The 16,724-nt window shown below is 42.1% G+C and overlaps 4 protein-coding genes across 4 annotated transcripts; 3 read left to right on the forward strand and 1 right to left on the reverse strand.

Annotated features, from left to right (window-relative positions):
- Window positions 1-1,153: 1,153 nt before the first annotated feature.
- LOC108817945 (protein QUIRKY) lies at window positions 1,154-4,626 on the forward strand. The gene is given in 2 exon segments (XM_018590771.2): window positions 1,154-2,079; window positions 2,082-4,626. Coding segments are annotated over 2 exon segments (3,126 nt in total). The 5' UTR covers window positions 1,154-1,274; the 3' UTR covers window positions 4,403-4,626.
- A 1,103-nt stretch (window positions 4,627-5,729) lies between these two features.
- LOC108818323 (pentatricopeptide repeat-containing protein At1g74750) lies at window positions 5,730-9,338 on the forward strand. The gene is made up of 2 exons (XM_018591264.2): window positions 5,730-5,905; window positions 6,605-9,338. Exon 2 carries the CDS (start codon window positions 6,608-6,610, stop codon window positions 9,137-9,139), a length of 2,532 nt encoding a protein of 843 aa, XP_018446766.1. The 5' UTR covers window positions 5,730-5,905; window positions 6,605-6,607; the 3' UTR covers window positions 9,140-9,338.
- A 2,907-nt stretch (window positions 9,339-12,245) lies between these two features.
- LOC130503537 (protein NUCLEAR FUSION DEFECTIVE 4-like) lies at window positions 12,246-14,631 on the forward strand. Its single transcript, XM_056998157.1, has 2 exons — window positions 12,246-12,757; window positions 13,250-14,631. Exons 1-2 carry the CDS (start codon window positions 12,287-12,289, stop codon window positions 14,357-14,359), a joined length of 1,581 nt encoding a protein of 526 aa, XP_056854137.1. The 5' UTR covers window positions 12,246-12,286; the 3' UTR covers window positions 14,360-14,631.
- A 570-nt stretch (window positions 14,632-15,201) lies between these two features.
- Window positions 15,202-16,719, reverse strand: LOC130503539 (hydroxyproline O-galactosyltransferase GALT5; the record flags this gene model as incomplete). The annotated part of the gene is made up of 5 exons (XM_056998159.1): window positions 15,202-15,714; window positions 15,791-15,898; window positions 15,973-16,146; window positions 16,238-16,366; window positions 16,441-16,719. Coding segments are annotated over 5 exons (903 nt in total), but the record flags the coding sequence as incomplete, so codon positions are not given.
- Between the last annotated feature and the right edge of the window lie 5 nt (window positions 16,720-16,724).

Here is a 16,724-nt window from a genome sequence, read left to right on the forward strand (position 1 = left end):
AATCGGTTAATCTCGGGTTTTAGTAATTTTTTTAATATAAATATTTTAAAAACCTAAATTGAATTGTCAGATCTCCGAATTAACCGGTATAATCACAATCGGGTTGAATTTAAAAACACTGATTTAAATGCAAAAAATATTTTAAATACACACTTTTAAAAATTACCAAAATATTTGTTAAGTTATTAGTGAAATTTTTCATCGTAAAATATTCCGCGCTTTTCAAAGCGCGGATCAAGATCTAGTTCCAAACTTAAAATGGAAAACTTTAATAATCTTTGTGTTAATTTTTAAAAATTAGATTAAGAAACTTGTGTGTTTTAAAATAACTAAAGTTTCCATCCAACCGCCTTGGTTGCCAAATCTTTTCATGTAATATTGTAATGGCGACTTTAATAAAATAAATGAAGAATCAAGAACAAAATAAAATAAACAAATGAGAGAGTACAATAATAAAATCAGAGAACACGTAAAAAGGAAGAATAAAACGAAGGCTTGGCGATAGAGAATGGAATCAGATTTCCCCATTAGCTAACGCTAATATTCTTTCCCCCTTTATGCCTTTCACCACAATTAGGTTTATTTGTATCTAATATTCTAACTAATTTAACCAATAAATCTAAGTCTATATTTCCTTTTTATAGTTTTTAGCTATAACATTATGAGTTTTAGTATTAAAAATAAAAGAAAGGAAATGAGATGAATTCCACTAAATGAAAAATTCAATAAACCCTGAAAACTCTTAACCATAATACTATAGTTTTGTTAAATAATTTAATAATTTTAAGAATAATTAAACAATTAATTATATTGAAACATGAATAAAATATTGACAGAATTTTTAATTACAATGATCTCTCTTTAGATCTACCTAAGTTTTAGTTAGCGAAATTTATAAAAACTATTTAGGTGTTTAGACAGTAGAAGTGAGTTCTTTATACATTTATAAAACACACCAAATTTTAACTCACAAATTTAGTTAAAACATTTCAAATGTAATACAGCAAAACAATCCATAAAACAATAATTTTATTGACCGTATGCTTAGTAGCTAATCTCAAGATTTGGTAACAGAAACTAAAATTACTTGTACAAAACAAGCAAGAAAAACAAAAAAAACATTACAAGAAGAAATGGCTTTAAGGAAAGAAGAACAAATTCAAATAAATAAAGTATAGCCTCGAAAAAACACACTTTCTCCTCTCTTTTTCTCTCTCTCTTCCGCGATTATCGTCTCTGTGACAAAGGTTCGAAACTCTCTCTCTCTTTCAACGATGAACACGACGCCGTTTCAATCAGATCCTCCGCCTTCGAGGATGCAGCGAAAACTCGTCGTGGAAGTAGTAGAAGCCCGCAACCTCCTCCCTAAAGACGGCCAAGGAAGCTCGAGCGCCTACGTGGTGGTCGATTTCGACGCCCAGAAGAAACGAACCTCCACCAAGTTCCGCGACCTAAACCCTATCTGGAACGAGATGCTCGATTTCTCCGTCAACGACCCCCAGAACATGGACTACGACGAGCTCGACATCGAGGTCTACAACGACAAGCGTTTCGGCAACGGCGGCGGCCGGAAAAACCACTTCCTCGGCAGGGTTAAGATCTACGGGAGCCAGTTCTCCAGACGCGGCGACGAAGGCCTCGTCTACTTCCCGCTCGAGAAGAAGAGCGTCTTCAGCTGGATTCGCGGCGAGATTGGGCTCAAGATTTACTATTACGACGAAGTCGCCGGCGACAACGAGAACATGGAGCAACAACAACAACAACCGCCGCAGCCGCAACGAGAAGCTGACGAACAGTTTGTTCCTCCTCCGCCGCAGCAGATGCAGAATCTACCTCCGGAGAAACCGTCGCCGGTTTTCGAATCGGCTCAGAGTCATAGCTACCAAGAACCTCAGCAACCGCCGGTGGTTATCGTTGAGGAATCTCCTCCGCCGACGCAGGAGGTGATGCAGGGTCCTCCCAGCGATAACCATCCTCCACCACGACCGCCGTCTCCGCCTCATCACGAGGTGCATCGCTATCCGCCGGAGGTGAGGAAGATGCAGGTAGGGAGACCTCCCGGCGGAGACAGGATCAGAGTCGCGCGAAACGGCCTAACGGAGATTTCTCCCCTAGGGTTATCAGCAGCAAGATCGGAGCCTCGGAGGCCGCGATGGATAAGAAGACTACTCACCACCCTTGCAACCTCGTCGAGCCAATGCAGTACCTCTTCGTGAGGATCGTGAAAGCGCGTGGGCTCCCGCCGAACGAGAGCGCGTACGTCAAAGTACGAACTTCTAACCATTTCGTCAGGTCTAAACCGGCTGTTAACCGGCCTGGCGAACCGACGGATTCTCCGGCATGGAATCAGGTCTTCGCGCTGGGACATAACCGAACCGACTCAGCCGCGTCGGGCGCGACTCTCGAAATCTCGGCCTGGGACGCTTCGTCGGAGAGTTTCCTCGGCGGTGTTTGTTTCGATCTCTCCGAGGTTCCGGTTCGCGACCCGCCGGATAGTCCGCTCGCTCCTCAGTGGTACCGCCTCGAAGGCTCGGCCGCCGATCAGAACTCCGGGAGAGTCTCCGGCGATATCCAGCTCTCCGTGTGGATCGGCACTCAGGTAGACGAGGCTTTCCCGGAGGCGTGGAGCTCCGACGCTCCGCACGTGGCGCACACTCGGTCCAAGGTGTACCAGTCGCCGAAGCTCTGGTACTTGAGAGTGACTGTTCTGGAGGCGCAGGATCTACACATCGCTCCGAATCTTCCGCCGTTGACGGCGCCTGAGGTCCGTGTGAAAGCTCAGCTAGGGTTTCAGTCGGCACGTACACGGCGAGGCTCGATGAATAATCACAGTGGCTCGTTTCATTGGCACGAAGATATGATCTTCGTAGCTGGGGAGCCGTTGGAAGACTGTTTGATGCTGATGGTTGAAGATAGGACGAGTAAAGAGCCGATGGTTCTAGGGCACGCGATGATACCAGTGAGCTCCATTGAGCAGAGAATCGATGAGCGTTTCGTGCCGTCTAAATGGCATGCTTTGGAAGGAGAAGGTGGAGGACCTTACTGTGGGAGGATTAGCTTAAGACTGTGTCTTGAAGGTGGGTATCACGTGCTTGAAGAAGCTGCGCACGTGTGTAGTGACTTCCGTCCCACGGCTAAGCAGCTCTGGAAACCACCGATCGGAGTACTTGAGCTGGGGATACTCGGAGCTCGTGGGTTGTTACCGATGAAGGCTAAAAACGGAGGGAAAGGCTCCACTGATGCTTACTGTGTCGCTAAGTACGGGAAGAAATGGGTTCGGACGCGAACCATAACTGACAGTTTCGACCCGAGATGGCACGAGCAGTACACGTGGCAGGTTTATGATCCTTGCACTGTTTTAACTGTTGGGGTATTCGACAACTGGAGGATGTTCTCGGATGTCTCCGATGATAGACCTGATACTCGGATAGGGAAGATAAGGATTCGTGTCTCGACGTTAGAGAGTAACAAAGTGTACACCAATTCGTATCCTCTACTTGTTCTGTTACCTAGCGGTCTGAAGAAGATGGGTGAAATCGAAGTGGCGGTCCGGTTTGCGTGCCCGTCGCTGCTACCTGATGTTTGCGCGGCTTACGGACAACCACTTCTACCTAGGATGCACTATATAAGGCCTCTAGGAGTAGCACAACAGGATGCATTGAGAGGAGCGGCTACCAAAATGGTTGCCGCGTGGCTGGCTAGAGCAGAACCGCCGTTGGGACCGGAAGTGGTTCGGTATATGTTGGATGCGGATTCACATTCGTGGAGCATGAGGAAGAGCAAAGCGAATTGGTATAGGATTGTTGGGGTTTTAGCTTGGGCGGTGGGTTTAGCTAAGTGGTTAGATAATATCCGACGGTGGAGGAATCCAGTGACGACGGTTCTAGTCCACATTCTTTATCTAGTTCTTGTATGGTACCCTGATTTGGTTGTCCCGACAGCGTTCTTGTATGTGGTGATGATCGGAGTTTGGTACTACCGATTTAGACCCAAGATACCGGCTGGTATGGATATCCGGTTATCACAAGCCGAAACTGTGGATCCTGATGAGCTAGACGAAGAGTTCGACACCGTACCAAGCTCAAGGAGACCAGAAGTAATCAGAGCTAGGTATGATCGGTTAAGGATCTTAGCTGTGGGGGTTCAGACCATTCTAGGCGATTTTGCAGCGCAGGGAGAACGGATTCAAGCGTTGGTTAGCTGGAGAGATCCGAGAGCAACTAAGTTGTTCATTACAATATGTTTGGTGATTACAATAGTTCTATATGTTGTTCCGGCGAAAATGGTGGCGGTGGCTCTTGGGTTTTACTATCTTAGGCATCCGATGTTTAGGGACACAATGCCTACGGCGAGTCTTAGTTTTTTCCGACGGTTGCCAAGCTTGTCTGATCGGCTCATATAAGGGTGTTTTTTTTAGTGTCCAAGTCTCTTATGTTACTTGAGCTGAGGAAGAGAATAGAATAAAATTCATTTTGTGTTTAAGAGTTAAAAGCTATGATTTTTATCATACTAATATTATGATTCGTTATTTTATTAGTCGGATTCTGTCGGAGTTTTATAATCAGATTGTACGAGTTTGAGACCTGACTATTATATTTTGAAGCAAACGACAGAGATGTTTCTGTACTTAACTCTGTAATCCGAAATGATTTATTAATTGATCACACTTAAATAAATGATTCATACTCTGCCGTGAAATCACCAGCAGTCTTTCTTCTCCTAGTTTCAGTGGGTCTCCACTCACTATCTTACAATCTCTTTTTCTACATCTCTACTACTCCTTTCCATTACATGTTTAAGTTCTGAGCTCTTTTTGTCCTTTCACGAGTCACTTACTAAATAAAGCTGCATAAAATTCCATAACATAGTACGAGACATGACCTACATAATGTACATCTCAGTATAGTTGGTCTAGCAAGAAAATACAAAATGGGCTGGTTGGACTAACTGATACAAAAACCAAATTATATCTTCTCAGCTTAAACGAAATGCTTGGATAAGAACATAAAAGGCCTAGAGGCAAATGATCTCATAATCATCATGGGCTTACCTGATTGCAAATCTATAATATTTTGAGAGTTTATATTGTATTACCATAAATCAACAGACTAAAATCTCTAATTCCACAATATATTTGTCGCATCATTTCCATATATTCTATAAGATTTTTTTTTCCACATATTTAGTGATTGAGAACGTTCTACAAATCTAAATCAAGTAAGCGGCGGATATTTAGTTTTGCAACGAATCATATCCACTAAATCTCGCATCTCTTTACTAACCTAACAAAGCTGTGGGTCGTATTCAAGACATGGAAAATAACGCCACGTATACAATGATATTTGGGGAGGGCAACATTGAAACGTTGCACAAAGGGGAACAAAGAGTAAAGACCGTTTTTATAGCTAAATCCTCCTATAGTCTTTTTCATTCTCACAAATCAACCACTTAACTTGTAAATTACCAATTCTGACCCAACATTGGTTACTTAAGATTTAACAGGGAAGTCAATATATATGATAAACTATTATTTTAACGATTAGTTAAGCTTTAATTAACACTGATATTGTTATGGTAGAGATCAGATTAAAATTTGAATGGCCTGGTTGTCAAATAAAACATTTATCGTGGTGTTATAGAATATTTATCAAATTATAGGGGTGTACTTGAAAAGCCCGGTAGGTTAAGGAAAAAAACATTTTATAAAATTAGTAAAAGGCATAATAAAGTCGTGACCCTTGCTCAATTTTGCTTGGAGAGCAAACACAAAAGGTTGAACCTTGAAGCTTTCACATTTTGACGGCTACAGAGGGAGAAAGATAAATTCGATTTCTTTTCTCCTTTTGGGTCATCTGGGGAACACGAAGCAACACGAAGGAAGTCAAACTCCGCACCGTTTCTGAAGGTGAGAGACTTTTTGCTAGTCTCGTTTGATCTCTCGCTGCTTCCCTCTCTTTCATTTTTCCGATGGAAATCTCGCTTTTTTCTTAGCAATAAAGGGGTCAGATTTGTGGGTTTTTAATGAGAGTTTCTGTTCTGTATTCAAAACGTTTTGACTCTAGTTTTAGCAACTTGTTTTTAAGGATTTGGATGTGAATCAGATGGTGGATAATTCTACCAGAGGCTCAGTGATTTTGAGAAAGTAGCTAGAATGCATCTCGAACATGGTGTGTTAAAAGGAGATGATACTTTTAATGAGAAGCTGAAAGAACAATGGTTTTAGTTAGTCTATGTGGAATTATTACAAGACAAAGGGTGACTTTTGGACAATTAATGTACAGATTTTCTTAGTTTCATTTAACTATTAAGGGACATAGAGGTGGTATACAGCTTTGTGGGTGAAAGAGAGCTAGATGGCTAATAAGATGTGAATTTTTTTTTTAGACTCATGTCTTGAATGCTTGATTACACTACCAACCGTTGAACCTTAATTACTGCTTCGGTGGCTCCGTTGACATTATGTATATGGTGAGAGACTGAGAGATATCAGGTAGTGTGTATTAGGTTGCTAAGGTAGTTTAAAGGGTAACACCCTCTTTTAGTTTTATATTTGAATCTTTTTAGACTTCTCTGAGCTTGTGGTTCGTTTCTGTTGTATTTGCAGACGATGATTCGTGCAAAGCAGATTAGTAATCTTTCCAGTACAGCGAGATCCTTTTTTCTTGGTGGCACAACAAGATCTGGTGCAGCTGATGGAAACTCTTGTACATCTGCCGACGATGAAAGCTGCGTCTTGAGACGCCAGCAAGCCAGAAACGAAGCTGTACTGACTGGGAAAAGAGCTTCGACTTTAGCTGCTGGACTAGCTGGAAATGTATTACCAGCAGAGGCCAAGGTTGAACATTTCGCCAGACCGTCTCTTCTTCCCCAGCATGTTTCCTCTCCTGTTTTGCCTGTGAAACCAGATTCTGTAACCCATGTTCCCGTTATTGTTGAGGAAGACACGGTGGCGCCTATTGGGGATCAGATGTTCAAGGCTGGTATTGGAGCTGTGAACTTCCTCTCGGATATAGCAAACTATAAGATCCCTCTAACCGATGGAACTGAAGTCGTTGGTTTGCCTAAAAGCTGTATGGTTGACCCTTCTCGGCCTATTACAAGTGTTAAGTCTTCGAATGTGAAAGTCATCAGAAGAGAGGATCTCTCTAAAGTCTACCCTAAGGAAGCTGAAAGATCAGGCTTAAGGCAACCTTCAAGTGATGTGGCAGGAAAGCCTTTTGAACCTCAGGATTTACACACAACTACTGTCTCTGGAAAGAGGAAAAGCATGCCGCAAAGAACCAATACTGACTCTACCAGGTATGCGTCTGGTGGTTGTGACTTTAACGTGCATTCTTCAGATGACAGGACGATGAAATATCCGGCTGAAGGTTTCAGTAAGCCCTCAAGGGAAATGGTGAGAGTGACACCAGGGACTGGTCCAACAACTAGGCAGCATTGTAACTCTGGATACGTTGTAGAGAATGTTTCTAATATATTGCGGAGATTCAAATGGGGACCTGCTGCTGAAGAGGCCCTTCACAATGTCGGTTTGAGGGTGGATGCATACCAAGCAAACCAAGTTCTCAAGCAGATGGATAATTATACTAATGCGCTTGGTTTCTTCTATTGGCTAAAAAGGCAACCTGGGTTTAAGCATGATGGCCATACTTATACCACTATGGTAGGTAACCTTGGTCGTGCAAAGCAATTTGGTGAGATAAACAAGCTTCTCGATGAGATGGTTAGAGAGGGGTGTCAGCCTAATACCGTCACGTATAACCGGCTTATCCATAGCTACGGCCGTGCAAATTACCTCAGAGAAGCTATGAATGTTTTCAACCAAATGCAAGAGGCTGGATGTGAGCCTGACCGTGTAACTTACTGTACACTTATAGACATCCACGCTAAAGCTGGGTTTCTTGACATTGCCATGGACATGTATCAGAGAATGCAAGCAGCGGGTCTCTCTCCTGATACTTTCACATACAGTGTTATAATAAACTGTCTTGGAAAGGCCGGACATTTACCTGCTGCACATAGGCTCTTCTGTGAAATGGTTGGTCAAGGCTGTACTCCTAACTTGGTCACATTCAACATCATGATAGCTTTGCACGCCAAGGCGAGGAACTATCAGAGTGCGTTGAAGCTCTACCGTGACATGAAAGATGCCGGGTTTCAACCTGACAAAGTGACTTACAGTATAGTTATGGAGGTGCTTGGGCACTGTGGATATCTAGAGGAAGCAGAGGCTGTTTTCACTGAGATGCAGCGTAAGAACTGGGTTCCTGATGAACCGGTCTACGGTCTTTTGGTGGACTTGTGGGGAAAAGCTGGCAATGTGGACAAGGCTTGGCAGTGGTATCAAGCAATGCTTCACGCTGGTCTGCGACCTAATGTTCCTACATGCAACTCTCTTCTCAGCACTTTCCTTAGGGTTCACAGGCTGTCTGAAGCTTATAATTTATTGCAGAGTATGTTGGCGCTTGGTCTACAGTCTTCTTTGCAGACATACACGTTGCTCTTAAGCTGTTGCACAGATGCTCGTTCAAATTTTGACTTGGGATTCTGTGGTCAGCTAATGGCAGTCTCAGGTCATCCGGCACACATGTTTCTCCTCAAAATGCCACCTGCAGGTACCGATGGCCAAAACGTGCGTGACCATGTCAGCAACTTCCTTGATTACATGCACAGCGAGGACAGAGAGAGTAAGAGAGGTCTCATGGATGCAGTAGTGGATTTTCTCCACAAGTCAGGTCTGAAAGAAGAGGCAGGCTCGGTCTGGGAGGTGGCTGCATTCAAGAATGTGTATCCAGATGCGTTGAGGGAGAAAAGCTGCAGCTATTGGCTTATAAATCTCCATGTAATGTCAGAAGGAACTGCAGTGACAGCACTGTCTAGGACACTTGCGTGGTTCCGTAAGCAGATGTTGGTTTCAGGAGAATGTCCTTCAAGGATTGATATAGTAACTGGTTGGGGAAGAAGAAGTAGGGTCACAGGCACTTCAATGGTGAGACAAGCAGTTGAGGAACTGCTCAACATGTTCAACTTCCCGTTTTTCACTGAGAATGGGAACTCAGGCTGTTTTGTTGGATGCGGAGAGCCTCTCAAGAAATGGTTGCTTGAATCATCATATGTTGAGAGGATGCATTTGCTCTAGTTGTAGATTAGTTGTTTTTGTTTTTCTTATTTTTAAAGCCTATTCAATTATTAGACTTTGGCTAGTCTCAGTGGCTTGGTTTTGTATGTCATAAGGTTCAAGGTTTATGGTTAGTGATAACTGGAGTTTTATCTCCAGATTTTTTTGTTATCATGTGGACATTATCTCCTCTTGCAATGGGATGTAATGGGAGTATATAAATCAATCTTTCAGGGTGATAATAAGACCCATATTTATTAAATATTGGAATGTTTTGTTGTATGTTTTATGTTTGTACAAACATCAAGTGTTACAAAACAGTTTCCTTACCACCATGTCCTGATTCTACTACAATGATGTGAATGGAGAAGGAAAACTGGAGATCTAAAGGAGCCTAAAAGTTAGCAATTTACCATTTTTTTCTGGCTGAATAGAGTCTGGATCCCTGGAGAAGAGCGATACCCTTTATTAGGGATGGGCAAATAATCCGAACTCAAAAAACCGAACCGAACCCGATCCGAAAAAGTAGTACCGAACCCGAACCGAAATTGATTAAATATCCGAACGGGTTCAAAATTTCGGTATTTAAATAACCGAAACCGAACCCGATCCGAACCGAAGTATTTTGGGTACCCGAATGTATCCGAAATAAATTTATATACTTAAATATATATATTTTTTATATATAATATATATTAAAATATTAAAAATATATAAGATACCTTTAAGTTTTCCAAAATACTTGAAAAATATATGCAAATAGTCAAAAATAAATGTTTAAAATAGCTAAAGTATACTGAAAATACCAAAAATAGTTAAATATCTATTGATTATTTATCCAAATATTCAAAGAAAACCAATATATATATTAAATTAAGGTATTTTGACATATATGTTATGAAAATTTATATGTAATATATTATCTTTCTTATAGATTTTGAAAATTTAAAGTATATAATGAATTTTGAAAATTTAAAAACATTTTAAATGGGTTATCCGAACCCGAACCGAACCCGCAAAGATCCGAACCGAACCCGAACCAAAATTTAGAAATATCCGAATGGGGTTGAAATCTTTGACCCCGAAAATCCGAAATCCGAATGGACTGAACCGAAACCCGAATGGGTACCCGAACGCCCAGCCCTACCCTTTATATCTTATTTAGTATAAAGCCGAGAAAGAGATTTTGCCAAGTTGCCAGTGTCTATTTCAGAGTTCATTTTTCCTTGTCAATCAAACATAACAGTTGTATACATGCTGAATTACTGATACACAGGTTTTTTTTTTTACTTTAATAGTGAATCTCATTAAGAGTTCATAAAACATAAACTAGACAACAACTCATAGTTAGAGCTAATTTTTGCACAATACTCTTACACAAACAAACAAACAATGTTCTTCACACATTAAACAATTATCAAGTCTGCCTAAAACCTTCCGTTATTCCATTCCTTCCCAAATCATTAGTTCTGCCCCCAATACATAGGTCCACCTCCTTGAACCAAACCTGACATGTGTCATACTACATGAAAGTCATTAATGAAATCTTGATTCGCTTCCTCAGGAAGAAGGGCTAGAAGTATAGTGCATCCCTTGTATTTTAGATCCAACATTGTGCTTTCGAAATCAGAATCTGCTATAATCAACATTACAACATTACTACGTGCTGGTTTCTTGCCGAGAATGTTATGGCGTTGATCACTATACATCAATCTAGTGAGCAAAACTTAAAGAGTCTCATTTTTTACTCTCCCAAACATTTAGATCAACCCGATCACCTAAGTAACCATGACCAGATTTAGCCAAATTGCTATATTCACCGCACAAACAATACCTCTCCGGTGCATAATGTAAAACAACTCTATGTGTACAACGGAAAACAATACCTCTCTCTTATAGCACATTGTTCTTTAATTCACAACTTAGTCATATAAAATCTATTGAAAAAAGAAAGCATTCTAATGTAAATGTAATATGTAATAACCATAGATTATTCATGAAAAAAACGTAACAAAACCTTACTTATTCACAAAAAAGAATATAACATAACTTTATTCATAAAGGACAAACTCAAAAACTATTTGAATAAAGAAATCTAACCAAAGAGAGATCAATGCTGCTCAGGAAAATTAATCACAACGAGCCGTGACAACACGTGCCTCGCCACTCCTTCCAGTTAATTGGGCTCACATGGGCCAACGATCCTAATATTGTCAGCCCATTAATAATTAATAAAAAAAGGTGTATATGTTTTTTTTGCCAAGATTTTATTATGGACTTAAAAGCCCAGAAACGAGAATACACAAACAAAACACAAACATAAAAGCCCAAAACCCAGGGCAGTTAAAGGAGACAATCCATGGGCCGAAACCCAGTCTCCAAACCCACGCGGCGCGCCAAACCACGCGTCAAAGAACACGCATGGACGCTCACGTATTGAAACCACATCATCGTCGATACACGCGTCGCACTTCCATCGAGTCACGACCCACCGACCGAGGCCGACATCGGAGAAAACGAAGCAAACTACTGCTTCGCCGGGTCTCTCCGGAGCCAGAACCACCGCGTCGAACAACATCGATACCGGAGCTCAAACTAGGCAGAGATCATCATCGGGACAGTCCCGAGATCGCCTCCCGAGCCTCCAGATCCATCTTCTTCTCTCCTAGGCTTCGGAGAGCTTCACCGAGACTAAACGGGATCTCATCCCGAAGCGAAGCCACCCGAAACACCAAATCTCTAATCGGACTTTCCGATAAAAGAACCGCCGGCGAGAACAAAACCATCACACGGCACCAGAACCTTAAGCCGACCGTTTACCCTTTGTAGTAGGTACAACACCGAAGACAGAACCGACCGGCCACCGAAAGAATGATGCGCCATCGGAAGCAGATGATAACTCCTAAAAAAACTAAACAAGAAAAGAAAAAACAGTAGAGGCGGACAGACCGGACCGGCGGTGGCTGTGGAAACCTACCCCGCCGGCCGGAAGCTTTAAATTCGTCGGTTGTCTCTAGAGAGAAGACGGAGCAAAATTTGTAGAGAGAGGCTGAAGCTTTTTTTTCCTTCGTAAAAAAAAGGTGTATATTATCTGTCAAATTCATTTTTTTCAAATAATATCTACCGTAACGTGTTGGCTTCGTCATTAAACTCTCACCCCCGGCGGCGATGGAGATCCTAAGGACGAAATGGGTGGCTATGGCGGCCAGCATCTGGATACAGTGCACGAGCGGCGCCTCCTACACATTCGGAATCTACTCCGCCGCTCTAAAATCAACCCAATCCTACGATCAATCCACCCTCGACACCGTCTCCGTCTTCAAAGACATCGGCGCCAACGCCGGAGTTTTCTCCGGGCTTCTCTACACATACGTCACCTCCAACCGCCGCCGCGGACGTGGAGCAAGCGGAGGAGGAGGTCCCTGGGTGGTGCTTGCTGTCGGAGCGATTCAGTGCTTCGCAGGTTACTTCCTCATGTGGGCTTCCGTCACCGGGATGATCAGGAAGCCGCCGGTGCCGCTGATGTGCCTCTTTATGTTCGTAGCGGCGCAGTCGCAGACGTTCTTTAATACGGCTAACGTTGTGAGTGCTGTGGAGAATTTCGCTGACTATGGTGGTACTGCCGTTGGCATCATGAAGGTGACAACACTTTTACTGTAGCTGTTCAAATTTCTCGTTGTGTAGATTGTTTAGTAATGGGGAGACTTTAGTAATAGTTGTGGGAGCTATCTTATATGCAAGGTGAAAGCTTTTTGTGGTGTAGATGATGTTCTATTGATTCCATCTTGGTGGGAAGTCTTAGATTGTTGGGTTATTTTTTTTTAGATGATTCATCAGAATAAAGGTTATGTATTGGATGGGACTCTGGGCCCTGAGATTTTTGGGTGCTGTAGGGGGTTTAGTAAAAGGTTTAATAGTTTTTTACTTTCTTTTCCAAATTTGGTGGCCAATGTCTATCTATGTAATTTTCTTTAAAAATTTTGAGGGCATGTAGCTAATAGTTTCATCTGGCTGGCCCTGTTGTTCAAGTAATACATAGTCTTTGCGTAAAGTGTTTTTTTGCTCTGTTTGGTTTGTTTATCATCATAGTGAAGCAGCCAAGCTTATCTCTTTCTCCTTATATATTGGCAGGGTTTTCTTGGTCTAAGTGGAGCGATACTGATTCAACTGTACGAGACACTGTGCGGTGGAGATCCGGCGAGCTTCATTCTTTTGCTGGCTGTAACTCCGACACTTCTCTCCCTCTTAGCCATGCCTTTGGTTAGGATCTACGAGACGAGCACGGCTGATGATAAGAAGCATTTAGATGGTCTTTCAGCTGTATCTCTTACCATTGCAGCTTATCTTATGATCGTTATCATTGTGAAAAACACCTTTGGTTTGTCGTCAGTGGCCAATGTCGTCACGCTTGTATGTCTCGTCCTTCTTCTTGCTTTGCCTCTAGTTATTGCGACAAGAGCACGTCGTGAACGCACGGAGAAAACAGCGTTGCCTGATAAAGCCCCTCTCATAAACAGTCCCAAAGCAGCAGCGTCCGTTAGCCAAAGCGATGCAGGCGACAGTCAAACCGAGAACATGAATCTTCTGCAAGCTATGAAAAGCCTAAGCTTCTGGTTGTTGTTTCTCGCCATGATCTGTGGAATGGGCTCTGGACTTTCGACGATAAACAACATCCGACAAATAGGTGAGTCTCTTAGATACTCACCCGTTGAGATAAACTCACTGGTCTCCTTGTGGAGTATATGGAACTTTCTCGGTAGATTTGGAGCCGGTTACGCCTCAGATGCGATGCTTCACAAGAAAGGATGGCCTCGTCCACTGCTAATGGCCGCAACTCTTGGAACCATGACCATAGGCCATCTAATCATAGCCTCTGGTTTTCAAGGGAACCTTTATGTCGGTTCTGTTATTGTGGGTGTTTGCTATGGTTCACAGTGGTCGCTGATGCCTACAATCACCTCAGAACTGTTCGGAGTTCGACACATGGGAACCATCTTCAACACCATATCCATAGCCAGTCCCATCGGTTCATATATCTTCTCTGTAAGATTGATCGGTTATTTCTATGACAAGGCTGCTTCTGGGGTATGGAACAAATGTTTTGGCCCTCACTGCTTCAGGCTGTCCTTTGTTATAATGGCTTCTGTCGCCTTCTTTGGGTTTCTTGTTGCCATTGTTCTGTTCTTTCGGACAAAGACGCTCTATCGACAGATCCTTGTGAAGAGGCTGCATCGTCGATAGAATACTTGTGAATAAGAATACATAAGAAGATGAATACCGAGCTTATGATACCCAAAGGTGTACATCTATCATATCGCTTTACCTGTATAAGTTGTCTGTAACTTATATTTCTATTCCATACGTCTGTGTTTTGAGATGGGAAGGAAGAAGGCTGAGAGATCTTTGTCTCCCTTTTTTCACAATTGTGAATCTTGTTTTGTGAAGTGTACAGGCATTCCTTCCAATAAATGTTGAAATTACTCTTTAATCGAGAACTTGGTGATGGTTTACTTGCTTTACTAAGTTCAGACCTACTTTTGAAGTCTCATAAAGTTCCTAGAAAATCCAAAAGGACCAAAACATAGATGAAAATGAATCAAGTCAAATAAGTGTTTGCTGAACCGGTTGACCTGCAGAGGATTGGAATAGACTGCTGACCTGAATATCTCTGTAACATCACAGATCAGGTAGAAAGTTTGCAAAACTTCATAATGAAAACATTTGCAGAATGTTTAGGCACATTGTACTTACAGCACAAAGGATTTGACTTCACAACAGAAGCACAACCCTTGTTGGAAATGTTCATAGCTTGAAACTGCTTCAGATTAGAGTGGTCCGTTAACTGCAGGTTTATCTTCTCCTTTGGCGAGGACAATAACAAAGACATCTACTCGCTCACAAGCAATGGTGTTTATAGAGTGGTTAGGCCGAGCCGCTGCAACTTGTCTGATTCTGATGGCTTTGTTAGTGTAAATGGTTTCAAAGGATGGAAGTTTCCAGATGGAGACAACTTAGGTATTTCATGGAGAATCCATATAAAGGACCTAACTGTTTCTTGCTCTGTGCCAATGATGTTGTGAAAGTAAAAAAGAACAAAATTTCAATTAGATTTAAGAAATAGGTTTTATACAAATGAAAATAAATCAAATTGATTCACAAACAAAGTGAATGTATGACTAGACTATATATGCGTCTTTGTTTACTCTTCTCTCCGTTTGTTCTACAGATTTAGATGGCTTGAAGATTGCAGACCAAAACTCCAGAGTCTCTCTATGTGTGAGCTTTGCAAAATTGGTTTCCTTAATCGGCATTAGTCTTTCAACGCACGCTTGAAAGCATATTATATCTCAAAAACACACATGGCTGTTTCCCTCGATAATCAATCATCTCATGTTACAACACTCTGGCTTGTTCTGTCTTAAGAGCTTGTCCCATAAGCATATCATCTGTCTTGGCGACTGGTAATGAGCTGTGTAGTAGTTCTCAACACAACCAAACTGACAAAATCTCAGACTGTGCCTATAGTCCACTGGGTTTGATGTGTTTTTGAAATGCTCCACCCACATTCCCACACTTACATCCTCCATCTTGAACAGCTGGTGGTGTATGTTAACAGTATTAGATAAGTGAAAAAGAGATGTTTAGTTAATGATTCTCTCTTCTGCTTCTTACCCGTAATCTGTGTCTCTCAAACTCTCCCACGATGAAGCGTGCAATGTCAGAAGATAGAACATATCCAGGTCCATTTGCATAGGGCGGATAGTCCTCCTCTGGCCATTCCTGTCATTTAACAAAACACTCAACACCGTTTTACTATATGATGGATGGAGTGTGATGCATAAGAATGTATATACCTCGTAAGTGACTGCCCATTTACCCCCACGGAGAGGCTTGTGGTAATAATTCATGTTACCAATGTACAAGCTTCTACCTTCGGGTACTTTCTTCACTTCGTTGATCACTGCGCCGAGTTTTACAAACGTATCATCATCACACTTCATTATGTACTTTGCAGAGAATGCAAAAGCCTGCACCAAATCAAAAGTCATTTGTTTTCAACCAATCAAGAACGATTATGTGGAAAGCCATGTCCTATAATAAGATCTGATTAAAACTCACTCCGTGTTCACATATTGCAACAGTTTTCAGCACAACAAGATCATAGCTATCCATGTAAGGAACAAGCACAATGTCCCCAAAGTACTCTGCTTCTTTCTTCAGTTCCACATTCACTTCTTTCCTCCCATGCTGTTAAATACACATAACAGATACAATAAGACAACAACTCTTACACGAGATGAACAATGTAGAATCCAACTTACGAGTGCCACAAAGAAACGAGCAACAACTTTCGAAGATGTGATAAGAACATGCTGCATCCACGACTTCCTCACAGCCATCCGTTCTCCGAAATGATTGCCTGCGGAAAGAATACCGATAAAAAGCTCCACAGGCCCATCGGGAACCAAAGGTGCCTTCCATCTCTTTGACAACTCGAGATGCCTTTGGGGAGCAAAGCTGGGATGTGATGTTGGCAGAGAGGCAACAACAACTGAGTGGACATCAATGTCTCCATTTACTGTAAGCCCCGTTGCATCCTCAAGTG

This window comes from Raphanus sativus, unplaced genomic scaffold, assembly GCF_000801105.2.
Source record: "Raphanus sativus cultivar WK10039 unplaced genomic scaffold, ASM80110v3 Scaffold1004, whole genome shotgun sequence".
NCBI classification, from domain to species: Eukaryota; Viridiplantae; Streptophyta; class Magnoliopsida; order Brassicales; family Brassicaceae; genus Raphanus; species Raphanus sativus.

Coding starts and splice junctions, on each gene's coding strand:
- LOC130503537 (XM_056998157.1), top strand. CDS start 12,287: ATGGAGATCCTAAGGACGAAATGGGTGGCTATGGCGGCCAGCATCTGG. Junction 12,758..13,249: donor CTGCCGTTGGCATCATGAAG/GTGACAACACTT, acceptor ATATATTGGCAG/GGTTTTCTTGGTCTAAGTGG.
- LOC108818323 (XM_018591264.2), top strand. CDS start 6,608: ATGATTCGTGCAAAGCAGATTAGTAATCTTTCCAGTACAGCGAGATCC.